General features: G+C 48.6%; 1 protein-coding gene across 1 annotated transcript; it reads right to left on the reverse strand.

Annotated features, from left to right (window-relative positions):
- Positions 1 to 3,979: 3,979 nt before the first annotated feature.
- On the reverse strand, positions 3,980 to 5,749 carry LOC126576988 (uncharacterized). The gene is made up of 4 exons (XM_050238335.1): positions 5,622 to 5,749; positions 5,223 to 5,533; positions 4,189 to 4,586; positions 3,980 to 4,084 (listed from the first exon to the last, which is right to left on the reverse strand). Exons 1-4 carry the CDS (start codon positions 5,728 to 5,730, stop codon positions 4,003 to 4,005), a joined length of 900 nt encoding a protein of 299 aa, XP_050094292.1. The 5' UTR covers positions 5,731 to 5,749; the 3' UTR covers positions 3,980 to 4,002.
- Between the last annotated feature and the right edge of the window lie 11,053 nt (positions 5,750 to 16,802).

Here is a 16,802-nt window from a genome sequence, read left to right on the forward strand (position 1 = left end):
GATTAACGACGACGATGATGGTGATGGGAGAATGATGTGCTCCCACTCTCTCGCTCTGATAATAAGCTACGAGATCGCCGTTCTTGATTAACATTTTGTGAGACAACGAGTCCGTAAGAAATGGTCACTCCAGCGCCTATGCTGGGATAACGAGGGCCCGAGAATTTATAATCAAAATCGAAATGAGCTAGACTGCTGCAAGGGAGACTTTGCACTTTGCACCTCTGAGAGCCCTGGGAAATGTTATATACCCATGCATGTGTATGTAGTTTTGAGTTGCCGGCCTCCCCCCTTAATCCAGGATGGTATGAATTGTAAATGATATCTCGGTTGGCTCATCAACGTGCGTCGCTCAATGATAGTTAGATAAAAATATAAAACAAACACGCGCACTCACGCACGCACAACACACATACGGGCACGTAGGCGGTGAAACCAACACGAAAAGCAACAAAAGTCATCACTACTTCGTACTACTACTAGGATCTAGTTTTCGTTTTTCGGTTTAAAGGAAAAACATTAAAACTCGTTTCAGTTTTATTCTTGATTGAAATTTAACACTAAGCAAGGGGGTAACGATAAAGGAAAACCATGAAACGGGAAAACGAGGAAACAACAAAAAAATAAATCAAGAAAAGGAAACATACCGCCAGTGCACCAACGCGCAACATATAAAAAAAAGACAGGCCTCATCGCCGTATCACCGTTTGGTTAGTTTTCGTTCGTTCAGCAACTGATGAGCAGGAAAACCAGCAAAGAATTTATAGTTAAAAATAAATGAGCTGAGTACTACTACCTTAAGCGATTATTGGTCGATATGAGATGAGAACACACGGGGCAGCGAGAAGCTGTACGGATACTGAACCCTGATCGTGTCTGATCGGAATCGTGCGAAATGCCAGCAAGATAAACGGCGTAATCACGCACAACGGTGCATATATTATAGCTGTGTGTGTTCGAGTGTGTTTGTAACTGTACACTATTATCATGATCGCGGTATGTTCAATTGGAATAGAGATGCGAGATTGTGTCGCGGCTGATAGCGAGATAAAAACACTGCAGTGCCCTTGAACCGCTCATTTTATGTCAGGAATTCTTTGACCGCCTGCTCCTGATTGATCTGCACACCGTAAGGAATCGATTGTTTCTCTCCTTCCCTTCTCACCCCTGGCCTTCCCCTTCACACTACAATATCGCGCTGCTCCTGCTAATGGCAAAAGGGATTATATAAAACGGGGATGCTGAGCAATATTATCGGCAAAACACACAGAAAACCCAATAATATGACAACAGGAAACAGAAAGAGGAAACCACACAGGCAAATGGTAAACAAAAAAATGCATACAAAACCACACACAACGTTATACATGTACGTTAAGCGATTATCATTGAACAAACCAAACGTGCAAATATGAGTGAACGAGAAATAAACGGAAAAAAGACATTCGGAAATCATCAATGACTCTCTCGCGCCTTGGGATCATCGTCGTCCGAAAACATGCTGCATGCTCCGTTGTTTGGTTACGGTTACTGTGTCTACTTGGATTGACATATCCTTCCTCAGACGGACAAGCTAGAAGAGGAGTCGTGGCTAGCGACCTGTGCGACCTTTTCCATCTTCTCTTCACTGTTCCGCCTTATCCTGCTCCACGTCCTGCTGGTCCCAATTAAGCCTCGCGACCGCTTTCTTCTTAGTTTTCCGTTTCTTTTTCCCGAACCGCGAACCGACCTTTCAACCGTCCATTAATCACTCCCGCAAACCCGGCGCAAACACACAACGGTGGCAGGTTATGAGCATGTTCCTCTCACTCCACCGTGTACTGTCGTCCTGAAGGAACACGGCGGAGGCGCCTGTGTCCCCTGTGCTGCACCCACGAAGCGATGGGAAACCCCAATGGTGGGTTCTAATTTCGAGCAACACCGAAACAACCATCGGCCCAAAAATCGAACCCAAAAACGAACAAAAAAAGGACCACGAAAACCAAAAACGCGGAACCCAATAGCATCCAGCACATATGCGTGTCCGGAGCCGGAGTGGCCGGCACCAAAGAGCCATCCGGCACGCTCGTTCCCATATAAATTAATATTTCTTTAATTGATAAAGTGTAATGCGTTGTCAGATGTCAGGGAAAACTGATTTATTGCCCAAAACATGTTAATTATGTCGTTCGGTTTTTCGGTCGCGCTGGTAGCCCGAGAAGCATGAGGGGTCTGAGGCGGAAACTACTTTTCACTTTCGTCACAGGGACCAGACACCAGAAGCAGGGCAACGGAAGCCTGGTTTATCCTATCCTACCCGTGGTTTTGTTCTGTTCCCTTATCGGAGTGCTCGGTTGTCTGGGCCAGATCGATCTTCAAAGACGCAAAACTTCCGGACCGATCCCATTCGATGCCTCCGGGCATTAATGATGTGCACTCCTTTGCTCGTGGCTGCAACAGAACTTGATCCTGCCTTTGGTTTCAGTTTGGGAGAATAAATTATCGAGCAAAATGTAAGGAATTCCACCACCAGAAAGGGCTGCTACCAGACGACACCGGAATGAGGTGTGGAAAGGGAGAACCGTTTAGTGAATGGTGATGATCCGCGCAGCACGATATTATCACATCACAAGCGCATTCCGCACCAAAACGATCGGCGGCCAACGGATTGAGGGTGGCGATCCGCGGGAGGTTGTGATAAGATGGTTGGGATTTTGGAATCTCGCAGTCGCATGAATGAACCACGCAGCAAAAAACCAAACGCAGCTAAAATCTCTCATTAATGCCACTCGGGAGAAGTAAACGATCCATTTTCCTCGGTTGCGGTGGGAAATGTATGCTGTGGAACATTATTGTCACAACACCCGTAACCGCTACCGAGCGCAGGCGAAAAGATTTGCTTAAGCCTCGCTCATCCATCTGTCGGTCATGGTTTTATGCTCGCCGCATGTGGCCACATAATCCATCGCGAGACCACTTGTCAATGAAGCTGGGCCGAAAGTGAAGGTGAAAAAAAAATGGTGACACAACTTAAAAACGACAAACGCCACGATGTGGTTGACACATTTTTGCTTGTCTAGCTGGCGGACCTGGCTGGTAGAAGATGGAAATGGGAAAGAAAATTAAAAAAAACCCCCCGAAAACATATGCTGCAGCCGATGAGTGCGATGTGGCCCGTGATGCTCATTTATCATTCACGCGCCTCCGGTCTGTTCGAGGCCCGGGGGGCTAATGAAGTTTTAATAAATTGATGGCGATCCGGAGTGTCTCTTTGGGACCGCACAGCAAATGGACCATATCTCCTTATCGGATGGAAATGGGCATTGCCAACGGATACTATACTAATCAGGGGCCGATGCTGTCTCTGTCTCTCTTTTTGCAGGACATTCCTTTATGTTGCGATGGCTTGTCTACGACAAACCAGCATGATTATGTTCATGGGTGATGAAGTGCATTTTTGTGCACAGAAACTTGAAGAGCGCACTCACGAAAGTGTTTCATGAAATACCAATGCGATAGCGCTGGAAGGAGGAGACGAGTTGATTCCTGTCGTAGAAGCGAAATGCGCGACATACTGTCTGGCCAATTCCGCGAACGCTATTTTCCCACGCAGCATCCAGGGAGATTGTTTGTGGTTTTCCTTTTTTTCTTCTTCAATTGGCCTTAGGGGAGATAGATTGTTTCGATTTATTTTCGATTGAAATAAGTAACAATAACTACTGTTTGAATATTGTGCAATTAAACATATTTAATGAGAGAATCGATTCTTCTCTACGTTTTGGAATGCAAAATATTAGAATAAATACTGAAAAGTGGTACGACAAAAACTAACTCAATGCATCTGCGAACGGATGGATGGTTGCTTGGCATGCTGAACGTTCAGGCAACCGGTTAGGTCTCTAAGCAGCTCGCGAATTATTCTCCAAAACTCCCTCCCTAAGTTCTGCAGATGCTTCGATGGAAAATGAAGAAGAAAAACATCGATTCAATTCGAAACCTTCCTCTCTTCACTAGCTCCTCATCCTAACGCCTTGTTCGGATGGCAGTGCCATGGGCGACATTCGATCTAACGCCCTTCTTGTTTCTAGTCTGCGTTTTCGAATGACTACAAAAAAAGGGGATGAAAGCGGAAAGAGATGTCGGAAAAATGGGTTTTAAAAGTATTGGGACAATGTGTTTCCCGCGCCCATACTGTCCACCCTGTCATACCACAAGTTTCCACAAACGAGAAAGTTCATACGCAACAGCTCCTCGGTCTCGTAGCTGATGCGCTGTTGTATGACTGCCTGCTTTGGACCACGCTGACGAGCGCAAACACCGGGAGCATATCCATTTTTCGTCTGTCCAATCGCCCCATACTTGTTCTCAGAGCTGCAGCCGAGGTGCTTATCAACCGGCAGTCCACCGAAACCATTCCGTTCAGTTGGTTCCCTGCGTAAATCTGTCGATGGTACTGCACTGCCAGCCTCGTGCTTTGTTTGTCTTGTGTTTTGTAACATCATTGATTCGATCGCCTTTAGACGCCGATGTTCCTTCTGACGGTAGAAATGCTGTATCTCCTGGACTCGATCCGGAAAGTACTCCGTCAGATCCTCGAACCCTGGTAACTTCGTGATTGGGGAGATCCTGGTCCGAAAGAGGGTGCGCATCGGAACGTTGTTTGGTTTCGACCAGGGTCCAGGTGATCTGCTGTCAATTTTACGCCCAAGTATTGGACGCATATCAGCAGGCTTGGCGGCGATGCTACATGTTGCCAGTACTGGTGCAAGCTCATCAGCTGAGTCACCGCTGAACGGACGAAGGAACTGTGACGCTGGAGGATCATAAGGCTTGGACTTAGCACCCAAACTGATATCTGTACCAGAGCCTTCCGCTAGAGTGGGTGTACAGTCGGCCTGAGATGCCGATGGACAGCGAGATGGAACATATGTTGCTACCGGAGTGACCGTAGCTGGTGCTGCTGCTGTTGGAGTGGAGGTTATCGGTGGAATCGGTGTTACCGGAGAGTTAGTTGGTACGGCCAGGAATGATACCGGTGAAAAGGGTTCCTTTTCGACGAAGTGTGTCCCATTTGGCGATTTTTCAAACGCCTTAACATTGAAGTTTTGTGTAGCTAAAGGACTCGCCTTTATGGGGCTCACTAATTCATTCATTAGCGGAGTAGCTTCCTGTTTGCTACGACCATGCACGATATCGTGGTCATTGATAGCTGCCCGTTCTTGATTCAGCAAAGCACGACGTACTTTACCGATTGCTTCATCCCGCGCAGAACTTCTACGCGTGCGCATCGAAGCAACCTGTTCTTCGCTCGCATCATCGTACACCTTGAACGGACGGTGATCCGATGGCTTCGAACGAGCTGCCGTCCTCTGTCGATCCGTACGGTGACCGACAGCACCCGATGTAACATTTTGCGAACGTTTCGGTTCTACCTTCTTCGGTTGAATATTATCTAACACTCGCAAAGGTTTCTTAAGAGAATCGTTTCCCTTTACTGCAGCTTTCCCATCATTGTTCGGCTTTCGATTAGGGTCCTCCACATTTGCGGGCAAGTCTAGTTACGGGAGACAAGAATGAGAAAAAAAACCACTTACGTAACGCCAGGATCGTTCCCGAAAACCCCTCACTTCCAAGAAGCTTACCGCGCAGTGGAGTTCTAGCTGAAGAGAGAAACGACGACAGTGGTTTCGCCTTTTTCTGGTTCAACTTACTGTTGAACGCGCTCGATTGTGGGCTGTGTGAATGAACCATTTTTTCGGCTAATTATCGCGAAAACTACCGACAAAAAACTTGCAAACCGGACACACCACGACACAACCTCCCCGTTCGAACGCTTCCGTCGAAAAAACAAAAACTCGCGGCTCTGAGCGCGGAACTCGGCCGCGCCATAGGTTACTAGGATGCGTTGCCATGGAAACGCGACGCCGGTCTCTGCGCGCTCACCGTGACGGCCCCAGCGGGCTCAACGTCACGGTTACGTGACGGAATCGTTGGGATGATTTTGAATATTCCAGGCGCTTCAACGGTTTTGCGGATAAAAATATCTAATTTTTATTTGATGGCAATTCAATTCCTTTTTCAAACAGAAGAATATCAATTAACACCAGCACCACCTGGGAAACGCATACCACAAGGTGCCTACGCCACTTAAAAGCCGCTAAAATCGCATTTGAATCCAACACCGGCGCCTTCCCGAGGCCCCACTAATTGACACTCATTAAACAAACGCCCAGAGGCCAACGGGGAAAACGGGGGAATTATGACTTCACAAGAGCGCGAACCATCCGAACCGAAAACCCTTAAACCGCTCCGAAACTATTCCGATTTCCGCCACTCCTCTCGCTCGTTGCTCGCCGCTCATCCATCGCTCGCTTAACCAGGTGGTGAAGAGATTAAGAGCTGCCGCCAACCGGCCGATCGCTCGATCTTTAAATGCCTGGCCAAACCTCTTGGCCCTGCGGTGCTTTTGTGCCATGCCGCCATGCTCAACACCGGACAACCACGGACTTACCGCTCGGTTCGGTGATGGTGCCCGATGCCCGGGATCGTGACAGCATGGCGCACACGGATTCATACCGGCGACCGGCGTCATAATCATGCGGTGCCGTTGCCGCCTCCTCCCGGGAACTGCTGGAATGTGCGGGCCTCGGGAATGGACCTTCCAGCCGTCGTCTTCCACTCGCTGGAGATGGAGAGCGATCTATCCGAAATCCAGATTACAAACGAACGAACAAACTGCGTACACCGCCTGGCGAGAGCGTGGATTGGAACAGGTTTCGGTTCTATACCGGTCGGTTCTTTTTCGGCCACAAAGCTCAACGCGTTCCATTCGTTCGCGTTCGCTTGCGCTAATCGCTGGTCATTCGTTTTATGCGAGAAGTTCGAACCAATTATCGATTATGGTTATTAATCGAGGGTGATTTGGGAAGGGTCCGCGTCGCTCTTAACAGCATCCTGGGACGCAACCTGCACATGGGAAGCGCGTGTATGTTTAGCGCTTTAACAAGGTCGCCGCCACCGTCGCCGCCGTTGGCGCAACCTTCCACAACCGCCTTACGGTGATGAAGATAGCTAGCCGTTCGAGACGTTCGTACATCTTAGTTCCAAAGGCTGGCCAGAGGGCAACGAAATCTCCCCAGCATCAGCGATAGAGATTCGTTCGCATCGTTTGACTCTTTTTTTTTTTCGTTTCTCCTCTCCGCTGCTGGTGGAGTACATCCACCACCCGGGCCCTACTGGCGGCGCTCCGTGACAACATTAGATTAATCATGGCGATGGCCGCAGATCGCCCCAGCACAGCAGAGCGTCGTCGACGAGAGATGATATTGATTGATTATGGTCGTTGTGCTCACGTCGACGCTGATGCTGACCAACCGTTGGCCGTTGGTCGTCGGCCGTGTCCGCTGCGACTGACGAATTCCTTCCGTGGCGCGGCTGATGCGAAGGCGGCACGGGCGTGTTACCGTCCCGGGGAATCGGCATCGGCGACAAGGCGCTTGTAAATATCAATAATCGTGACGCGTACGATGAGTGGAAAAAACGCTGCAGGATAACATTTTTCGAATGCCAGGCCAGGCTTCGGTGTGCTGGTGCGTTGGTGTGCCCTTGGGTTGCTCCGGTTCCGTAGACCGCTATCATCGGCCATCACCTTCGACACTCGGTTTCGGTGTAAGCTTGGTAAAGTGTTTTGAAGAGTGGGCCCTTCATCGCTATGCATACTTTTTTTTGAACGATTTTCATATTTGTTTTTAGTTTTTTTTAGAATCTTTTACAATGCGCGATACTTCCTAGCCACTGCATCATTCTCGTTCTGTTGTAAACTGAAAAGATTATGAATCTTTCTCTTTTTTGCTAATCAATTATGGAGCCACTGTTCTATTTCGATGCTCTGTATGATGCTCATCAGTTGTGCTAAATTTATTGCTTGAAGCCTTTCTTTCTACTTAGCTTCTGCTTTACAGCAGCAATTGCTTGTTCGCTTAAACGCCACATTACTGAAGAATGCACCACAAAAACCGCCTTCTTCTATTTAATTCCTTAATTTACGATGAAAAGTACATAATTTCAGGTTGTTACCTTTGTTTCATTTAACACACTTGTGGCAATGTGTCGCCATGAAGCACTACTATCCTTTCCAGCAATTAACGCATCCTGCGTGCGATTGGCGATTGAGAAATGTTCCCTGTCTGCTGTGCCCCACCAGCGGGATGAACACAAAGTCTCACCGAACGGTCCACCGTTTTAGTCAATGTTTTGTAGCAATTAAAATTTTACATATTTTAATTGATACCTTACCGTTACCTGGATTGGTTCTGCACGGGGCACACACGCAATTCTGGCCGCAAACGGCGCAAAGAAATCGTTTGCCCGATCGATAAATGACCATTTTCTGTGGCTTTCGGAGTTTTGCGGCAATCCTTTCATCGCGAACGTGAACGAGCTTTAGCGTGTTAAATAGCGTGGCGACGATCACTGCAGCTTGCTGGCTTGCTGGCTGGCTGGCGGTCGGCGAGCGACGACAAAGCTCAGGCTGACGGCACAATGGACCGTTTGGGGGCTGGGGGGCTCGGGTTTTCTCAGGATCCTTTCTGGGATGCATCGTCGCGCTGTCTCTGTTCTGCATCCCCCTTAAACCGCTACGGCCATCTCACGGCATCTCACGGCTGTGTCGCTGGTACCGCTCGCCTATCTTCTTCGCCATCGCTTTATCGCCACAAAGCCTCAAAGGAGAGACCCAAAGAGACTGCGCTGGTCTGCGCGAACAGCCTTCACCACCGTCGTCGTCGTCGTCGTCGTCGAAGACGTTCTCCGTGGTGTCTCCAAAGTCATTTCCCCTCCGCTTTTCCCCCGACCGATCCGTTCGGGAGGTGCGATCGAAGGCGGCGTAAGTGTGGGAAAAGTCGCAGCCTTTTTAATGTTGCGCGCCGCACCGACCGCGCATCCAATGCCGGAGTCCCGTTTGGAAGCCATGGCGCGAGGTCTCGAAGCGAAACGCAGAACGCGCAGTCCTCGGGTGAATGATGAAGGCTTCGCTTCGGCGCAGGCACTGCGAGATGCGCCGGAGGAAAAAGAAAAAAAAACTAAACTCGAACTCGATCCCGAAGTTAAAAATCCCAAAAAGATACAAATGGAGATCTGAAAGGAGTTGCTTGTTTTCGGCGGCGATGCTCAGGCGATGCAGAACCGAGTGCCGAGGTTTGCAAATGTTCTTCTGCTTTGTGAGTCCCTTGTTTTAGACCGTTCCGTCGGTTTTGTTTTTTGCTGTTGTTGTTGATCAATCAGACCTCGGGAGCCTTTCGGTGCTATTGGTTCTAGACTAGTGTTGGCCGATTTTCTTGTTCGCGGCTCGTATCCGCGACCTTCCCTCGTTTTGGTCTCACGTTTTGGCCACGTTTGGCCACGTTCGGCCATTTAATTGAGTGCGCTGGCGGGCGAAAAGAAAAATTACTACGAAAAATGCCGAAAATATAATGCTCGACCGATGATTGCCATAAATAACCACGCGAGGACGATAAGTATCGATCGGCCGATGGTTGTTTTTTAGAGGACTTTTGAGCTGGTTTCTAGGTTGTTTATTTTATTCGTTTCAGTCCGGGGTTATGCGGGGAGTATTATTTGGAATACGAGACAGAATCAAGGTGGTTCTCGTCTGCGACGATTTGTCATGAGCAGAAATGATTCTTTTGGAGATGATCTAAGGTTCAATAATCAGTAACCACCAGTAACTGGCTTGTGGAGAGATAACGTAATTGATATTCTTTTTAAGAATATTTATTTTTATCTATGATGGTGAAAATTTCAAGAATATTGTGTAGAATGAGTGACTTTCATCCATTAGTAGCTAACGTCCTTCCTCTAATATCCTTGACATCCTGATCCTGCATCGATCTATCGCTTCCCCTACAATTGGTTTTCATCAATTCAAGTGGCTATTAAATCCACTAAATTGTGTTGAGCATTAAACACCCGTGGGATGATATGACTACTGATGAAACGATTATCTTCACTCTAAACCTCACCCGGAGTGTCACCTGGCCGTCATCGGGCATAAAATGCCCCCAAAGCTCAATTTCTACAACTCCCAAGAATGCGGTTCCCGGTTTCCCATGGTATTCGGCTACCGAAGGCCACACCGTTTTGGGTCGATTGGTCGCGCACACAGGTTGACAGGTTAACCGTGTAGCGGTCTGCATAACATTAACATTCTACCTCTCCGCACTCCCGTTCGATGAACCATGAGCCCCAAAATGTCCGCACCTTTTCCCAATACTCCAATATATTCGCCCCTGTGCGATGGACCCGTGGAACCGTCGTGGCGTGGATGATGACGACCCGCGGCTCGTAAATAACGCGAACTGAACGCCAAACGGAACGGTGGAAAAAAGACCAAAAAAAATCCCAAAACAAAAATGCTCACTTTAGTCGTCCACCCCAAACAACCAGGAACCAGGAAAAAAGGCTCGTTGCGTCTGTCGCAGCGATTCCATTCTCGACCTCACAAGACTTCAAAGACCCGGAAAGAAGGCAGGAAGACGGTGAGAGCGAACGAGCGAGCGAGAGGACGTTCTTTGGGGTGGCTGGCGGTCGGACGGTGAGTTCTGTTCCAGGCCCGAAAACACTGAACGATTTAAGGATGGCGATGCATCGGAATATTTATCTGTTTGTCACGGATTCGAAACAAACCCGAGGTATCGGAATCGATAAGCAAAGTTCGAGCAAAGGTCCGTCTTCGCCACAACAGAACCCTTCTCTCGAAGATCGCCCAACGTTGATTCCGATTCCCCTCGGGTGACTTATTGGTTCACCGATCGATTGGACTGCTACACGTATCTGCTCTTCGCTTCGCGTCCCGATGAAGGCCAAAAACTCCCAGGAAGCCGACCACAGTGACCCAAGATTTACGAATCCGTAATACCTTCTAATGACCACGGCCAGCGGTGCATCCGATTACGTCGAATCGTCTTCAAGCTGTGGCGCATCCTTACTGAGTGCGCGTCTCTCTCCGGGCGCGTAAGCGATCCCATTGGAATCAGCTCGGTTCACATTTGGCTCTAATTAAAATCCTCGACCTCGATGGTGGTCGCCCTCGAGCGGGATCTAGCGCCTCCTGCGACACAGGAGCATGGGGGAGCCCTCCCGCCAGGAAATAAATCACATCTTTGAAGTTAGCTCCACCGTTGCTGCGGATGACGAATTGCTTGGGAGAGGAGTGCCTCCGATCACTCGCTTCCCCGGCACTGGTACTATTTATAGGCGCATAAAATGTGCTGGTAAGCGTGTAGACCGTGATCGTTTGGCGTACGAATTCGTTTGTGTCGTATCGTATCAATTCTCCGGTTCAGGCGAGGCGCCTTTGTTGCCACTCCGTTGCCGAAGACAGACGCCAGGCCATTTCGAGGCGCTATGCCGCGGCTGATCCTGCGGAAGATGGATTTCGTCGCATGTGTTCCGGTGTCCGGGATCCTCCAGCGCCCCCTCGGCCCTTGGTTTCGTTCGCCTGCAGTCAGTACATCTGTTTATTTGCTCCCTTGTTGGGGTGTCGTTTAATTATCGGAGTAATATTTCAAAACAGCCATGGGGCCACATAAGATGGTGCTGGTGCTCTGGAGAGTGGTTTTTGGACGACGACATCATTGCCACCAAACAAACCTTTAAAACCAGTCGCGCCCGTAGCGCCAGATAAATCACGTCGACGACGAGATCGACGCATAGGCAGGCGAGTGAGTTTGCTTCTACGCAACTGTAGGCTCAACTCCTGGCGTCCAACCGTTCAGTCCAGCACGGAGGGAGCTGTCACATCCAGCTCCTAGGGAGGGCCTGAGTTCTGAGGGGAAGAAGGAGAATCCAGTCCAGTTCCTGCACCACGCACCCGCAGCAAATCAATAAATTCCGTGTAAATTGTCAATAAATTCATAAACATCATTAATTACATAATTTGAATATTTCGTTCGTGTCCCCCGGTCCAGTTTCCGTGAGAGCTGGACCGACTGGCGCTTCTCGAAGACACTGCTTTTCATTTCAAAGGAACTTCGTTGAGCGCGCAGAGGGCGCCCTGGGTTTTTGGTGGGTCGGAAATTTCGAAGAAATCGTCCAATCGACAATTCTCCAAGACCAGATCTATTCCATTCTCTCTCTCTCTCAGATCCCCCGATCGATCGATCGATCGATGCTGGCCGTTATCTGTGGAATAGATCAGATCGGTCCGAGCAAGTTGAAGCCGGTGCTCGGACTAGCCCTCATCGAGTGGTCGAGATTTCCTAGGAAGGCCAAGTTTGTGCGTCGAAAAATAGAGAGAAAAAAAAGTACGAAGATGAATGAGGTACGCTTTAGATAAATGATGTCTCGCTACTATTTAAAAAAAGACACGAAAGAACGTTCGATACATTCGGAAAGGGGAGGTTTCCGGAGCGGCACGGACGAGTCATCTTTGGAAATGGACACTCCTACGAGTTCTCTAAGGTACCTGGGCATTACAATTTAAAAATGATCAATTCCTAATTGAAATTGAATGTTTTTATTGGTTTCATTCGATACAAATTGACACTAATACGTTGTCGTGTACACAATCATGCCCAATAACACCAATCATGCAGAGAACAAGTTATGATTCCACGGGACAAATCATAATCCAAACCGGTGACCCATGGCCCTCTACACATCTATTATGATTTGTAGCGGGGAGGGGAAGTAGTAAAACAAACAACATGTCGAACAAACAAAGGAATATGCTACCACACTGGAGCAACCTTCATAATAGCCAGAATCACCAGGCGGCCTATCGTTTTGGGGTGTCGTGGGTCCATAAATCATCGAGAAGATCCGCGTGACCGGAGCAAGAGAGAGAGATAGAGAGAGAGAGAGAGAGAGAGAGAGAGAGAGAGAGAGATAGAGAGAAAGAGAGAATCATCCTCCTCGGTAGTACCGTTCTTGAGGTTCGCTCGAGACGAAAAAGAATCTAAATACCTACAACCCTTCTTCACACGAACCGGGCACGACAAGCGAGGACTGGAGCAGGACCGAGGATGCAAAGAGGACACCCAGAGCACCCCGAACAGACCAACTGTGAAGACTTGTACCTTCAGAGAGAGAAAGACAAGAGAAACGAAACCCCCCGAAAAGACATCGCACCCATCGCGGCTTGCATGTCTTTCGATCCCCGAATGGCCGAAACCGTGCGACTAAATGAGGACATGAATCGACTGCAAATGGGTCATAAATTTTACGTCACTCCACCACCGCTGCCGTGGCCATGGGTCCTGGATCTCGAAGATTAGAAATAGCCTCGGAGAGCGCACGGTTGGTGACGGAGAAACGATTCCCAAAAACAGCCGAGCCACAGCCGTGTGCCTATCGATCGATCGATCGATCGGTTTCGGTTCGTTTCCGAACACCCTCCACCTCCTTTTGCTCCCCATACACCCAGAAAACCAACGGTCAATCGGTTATTAATTGATATTTATGCGCTTCGCTATCTAGTAGCACGGCCTGGGGCTGGGTTTTGACCGCGGTTGGCGGTTACCGGTGGCCGATGGCCAACGGTAAGCAGAAGAAGCTGCTTCTTGCCGGACCTGAAGTGGTCCAGACTCCGTCGGCCAGCCTCATAAATCTCCTGCTCGGTGTATCTCCGCTATCATTTGGTATCGACTCCGGTGGAGGTCCAGGTCGTCGCGTCGCGTCCCCAAACCGGACAATTACTAGCAACCAGCATCGGCATCGCGGTTACGGGATCAAGTGGCCGCGAAGGTACGGTTTGGTGAAGCCACCAGGATCACCGAAGCCAATGTTTCACGCGCGAATAAATCACCTGCCTGCTCGATGATGCTCGATTTGGTGGTTGGCCACCACGGGCTAGAGCCCATCGTGAGCAATCATTGTAACGCCACCGTAATGTGCACAACAGGACGTGCGCACTCTAATGTGCGAATGTGAGTGATCTGTGTAATGGTTTCGAACTAATTACCTCCAGTGGACGCCACCGCCGGAGGGTTGATTGTTTCCTCAAGAAGACATTCGACAATCCGTCGGACCGATCAGAGTCGGCAGGAATCAAAGACTTCCGCATCGCGGCACACCGCACCGCTGACCGGCCGCGAGTGCTGCTCCTACGGTGCCGTGATTGTGTAATTACATCGATTGCCACACGGAACACTGGCTCGCACGGGTTGCGCTCCGCTGAGGTGGTGCGGATTCCCGGCACCAAACATCAAACGATGCTGCCAAGCATGGCAGCACCAGAGCGGCCGCTGGCTGGCGCGGCACAATGCTTGTCGGCGACGAGCCGACGTCGTGTTCCACTTTCCATCAAAAGATCAACCGACTGAGCAGAGTGTATTTGACTTTAATCGTTAATTAATCAAAGTACAATTAATTACCGCAATTATTGGCCGCGAGATCGCGGATCCTGGCCGATACGCGGCCGGAATGCACGCCCGCGAGAAAGCTCCCGGGAGCCGGGGGGGAAGCCGTACGCAGGTTGGACCTTCGACAGCACAATCTGCAGAGGAAGATGGCCTCCGGAAGAGGGGGTTTCCAATATCAAAATTACGGGCGCAAGATATTAATGCTACAAGTAAATTTCGGTCGGTTTGGAAGTAGACTGCTTTAGTGTGAATAGAATGGACCTAATGCTAGATTTTATAGATCATCAAATAGCATATTTTAAAAACTAAACTTAAGGGCAAACAAAAAAAGAATTCTGAGATTCATAATTTAAATCCGATTTTAGCGTATCTGTACTGGCACTTCATGTTGCAAAATATGTTTCGAGGGTTTTAGGATCAGGGTGTTGCCAGATCGGATTCTGCTATGCCAATGTACCGTTCTTCTGGACTATTTGGAGAGATTTCAAATTTTAACTTTGCTGCACATTTGAAAAGAGAAACGATTTTTAATCAAATTTGAGAGTGTCTGAAAAGCCGACCATCATCACCAAGCTACAATTAATAAAACAGAAACGACATAGAAAGGAACATCTAAATTTAGTTAAAACAAACGGTTCATACGAAGGAAACATTTTCAGTTTTTACTGTTGAAAACGTGACCGTAAATACGGACAATAATTGCTAGAAGAAGCAGCAAACAACAGCTGCTTCTCTTAAAGGAAAATGAAACATGATCCTTGCCCCATCAGTAAACGATGACCACTAACGATCCATAAAGACCATTTATGAGAAAATCAGATTTGTGCTGTAATTTAATATCCTGCTACCGATACACTCTGATTCGAAAACAAACATGCCCTGTGGAGGTGCGCAGGCTGACCAAGTCAGTATCAGATATCTTCCTTCTTTTTCCCACTATCCAGTGCCGCTGTATCTGAATTCACTTGCATATTACACAACATCATAGCACGTATCTTCGTATAACTCCCTTTCCACTCGGTATACCATGATTGTATCCATTTTACCAACATCTTCATCTACCAGCCGCCATGTACGATCGTGCAGAGTTTCTTCCTGCAACTCGGTTGGAGCTGCGCCAGCCCAGATGACACCCCAAAGCGCAGATCAATTACAGGCTCTCCACGGAGTCGCGTGCGGCCGATCCATCGCCCTATCCATCTGCCCATCCACTCAGGGAACTGCCACAACAGGAACTAAAGGTTGACAAAAATAAACCAACGTGACACGAGCCGCTGACTGGCGAGATTAAACATACTTAACCAGCACCACACACCACACCACACCACACAGGACAACTTCTTCGGGGTGACAACAAGCAGCAGCAACAACACCAACAGCATCGTCCGTCGTCAGTTTCTTCTTCCTCAAGGCAGCGGCTGCCCTCGGCTCGGGGACTATTAAATAATGAATCCAAAAGTGCGGTGGCGGTCTCAGGGCAGAGGCGAGAGATCGTGGACGGCCCATGGCCCATGGCCGCACGCACGATCGTGCTCATTAACCATCTGTGTTCAACGTTGCTCCCGCTTCCCCTGTCAACGTGACTCCTAGGTGTCGTGGCACGAGTCAAACGAGGTGTCAACGATTAAAACCCCGGGACCGATAGCAGCCGGTCGCGGAACATGGCGTCGCGCAGACACTTTCTGGCTGGGGTTAATAAGTGATGTACATCAATTTCGATTAGAATTAACAAGATAAATTCAGCGGACGGACTCCCCTCGCTCGCCGACACGCGTAGCTCGAAGTTGGCAAATGAGGCTCATTTGTATTTGGGGAAGCGCATGACACGAGCACACGAACGCACGCACGCGATTATCCCCACGGTTGGTCGACTTAGGGGGGGCTTCGTCTCGTCTTAAGACGGGCCGGATTAATGGTTTTACAACCGAGAGAGTGTGTAAACGAGGAGGAAACTCTCTACCTCAAAAGGTCATCGATTACTTTGGGGCGAGGGCTTCGTGGTGTCTTCGCGCCGGTGAAGCCAAGGGACTTATCTTTTCATCACAAAACCGACGTCGATTGTCTTGGCACGAGTCGGCAAGATGATGGAAATGGAACAAAGCGTTTAATGCGGAGTTGTCTAAACCGAATCAAATCATCTTGTTTTACATCATCTAATGACTGTTAGTCGAGTGTAAAGATCTGAAGTCGTGGAAATTGTCCTTTTATAGAGCTATGTAGACAGTATAATGATGATGCTATTTTAAAATTAAGAGCAGAGTTAAGAACTATAATACATTGAATAAGAAGATAAAATGAGATGTTACGTTTAATCAAAATTAAAAACCAAAAATGGAACCAAGCTGCTATTGTAACCGCTCATTTTCATTTAATATTCATTTAATTTCTTGTTGCATTGTTGGTTTTTGCAAAGTTGCAGATTGCACATAAAGAACATAAAGCTTTGCAACTCGCCAAATTACA

Source organism: Anopheles aquasalis, chromosome 2 (genome assembly GCF_943734665.1).
Source record: "Anopheles aquasalis chromosome 2, idAnoAquaMG_Q_19, whole genome shotgun sequence".
Taxonomy (NCBI): domain Eukaryota; kingdom Metazoa; phylum Arthropoda; class Insecta; order Diptera; family Culicidae; genus Anopheles; species Anopheles aquasalis.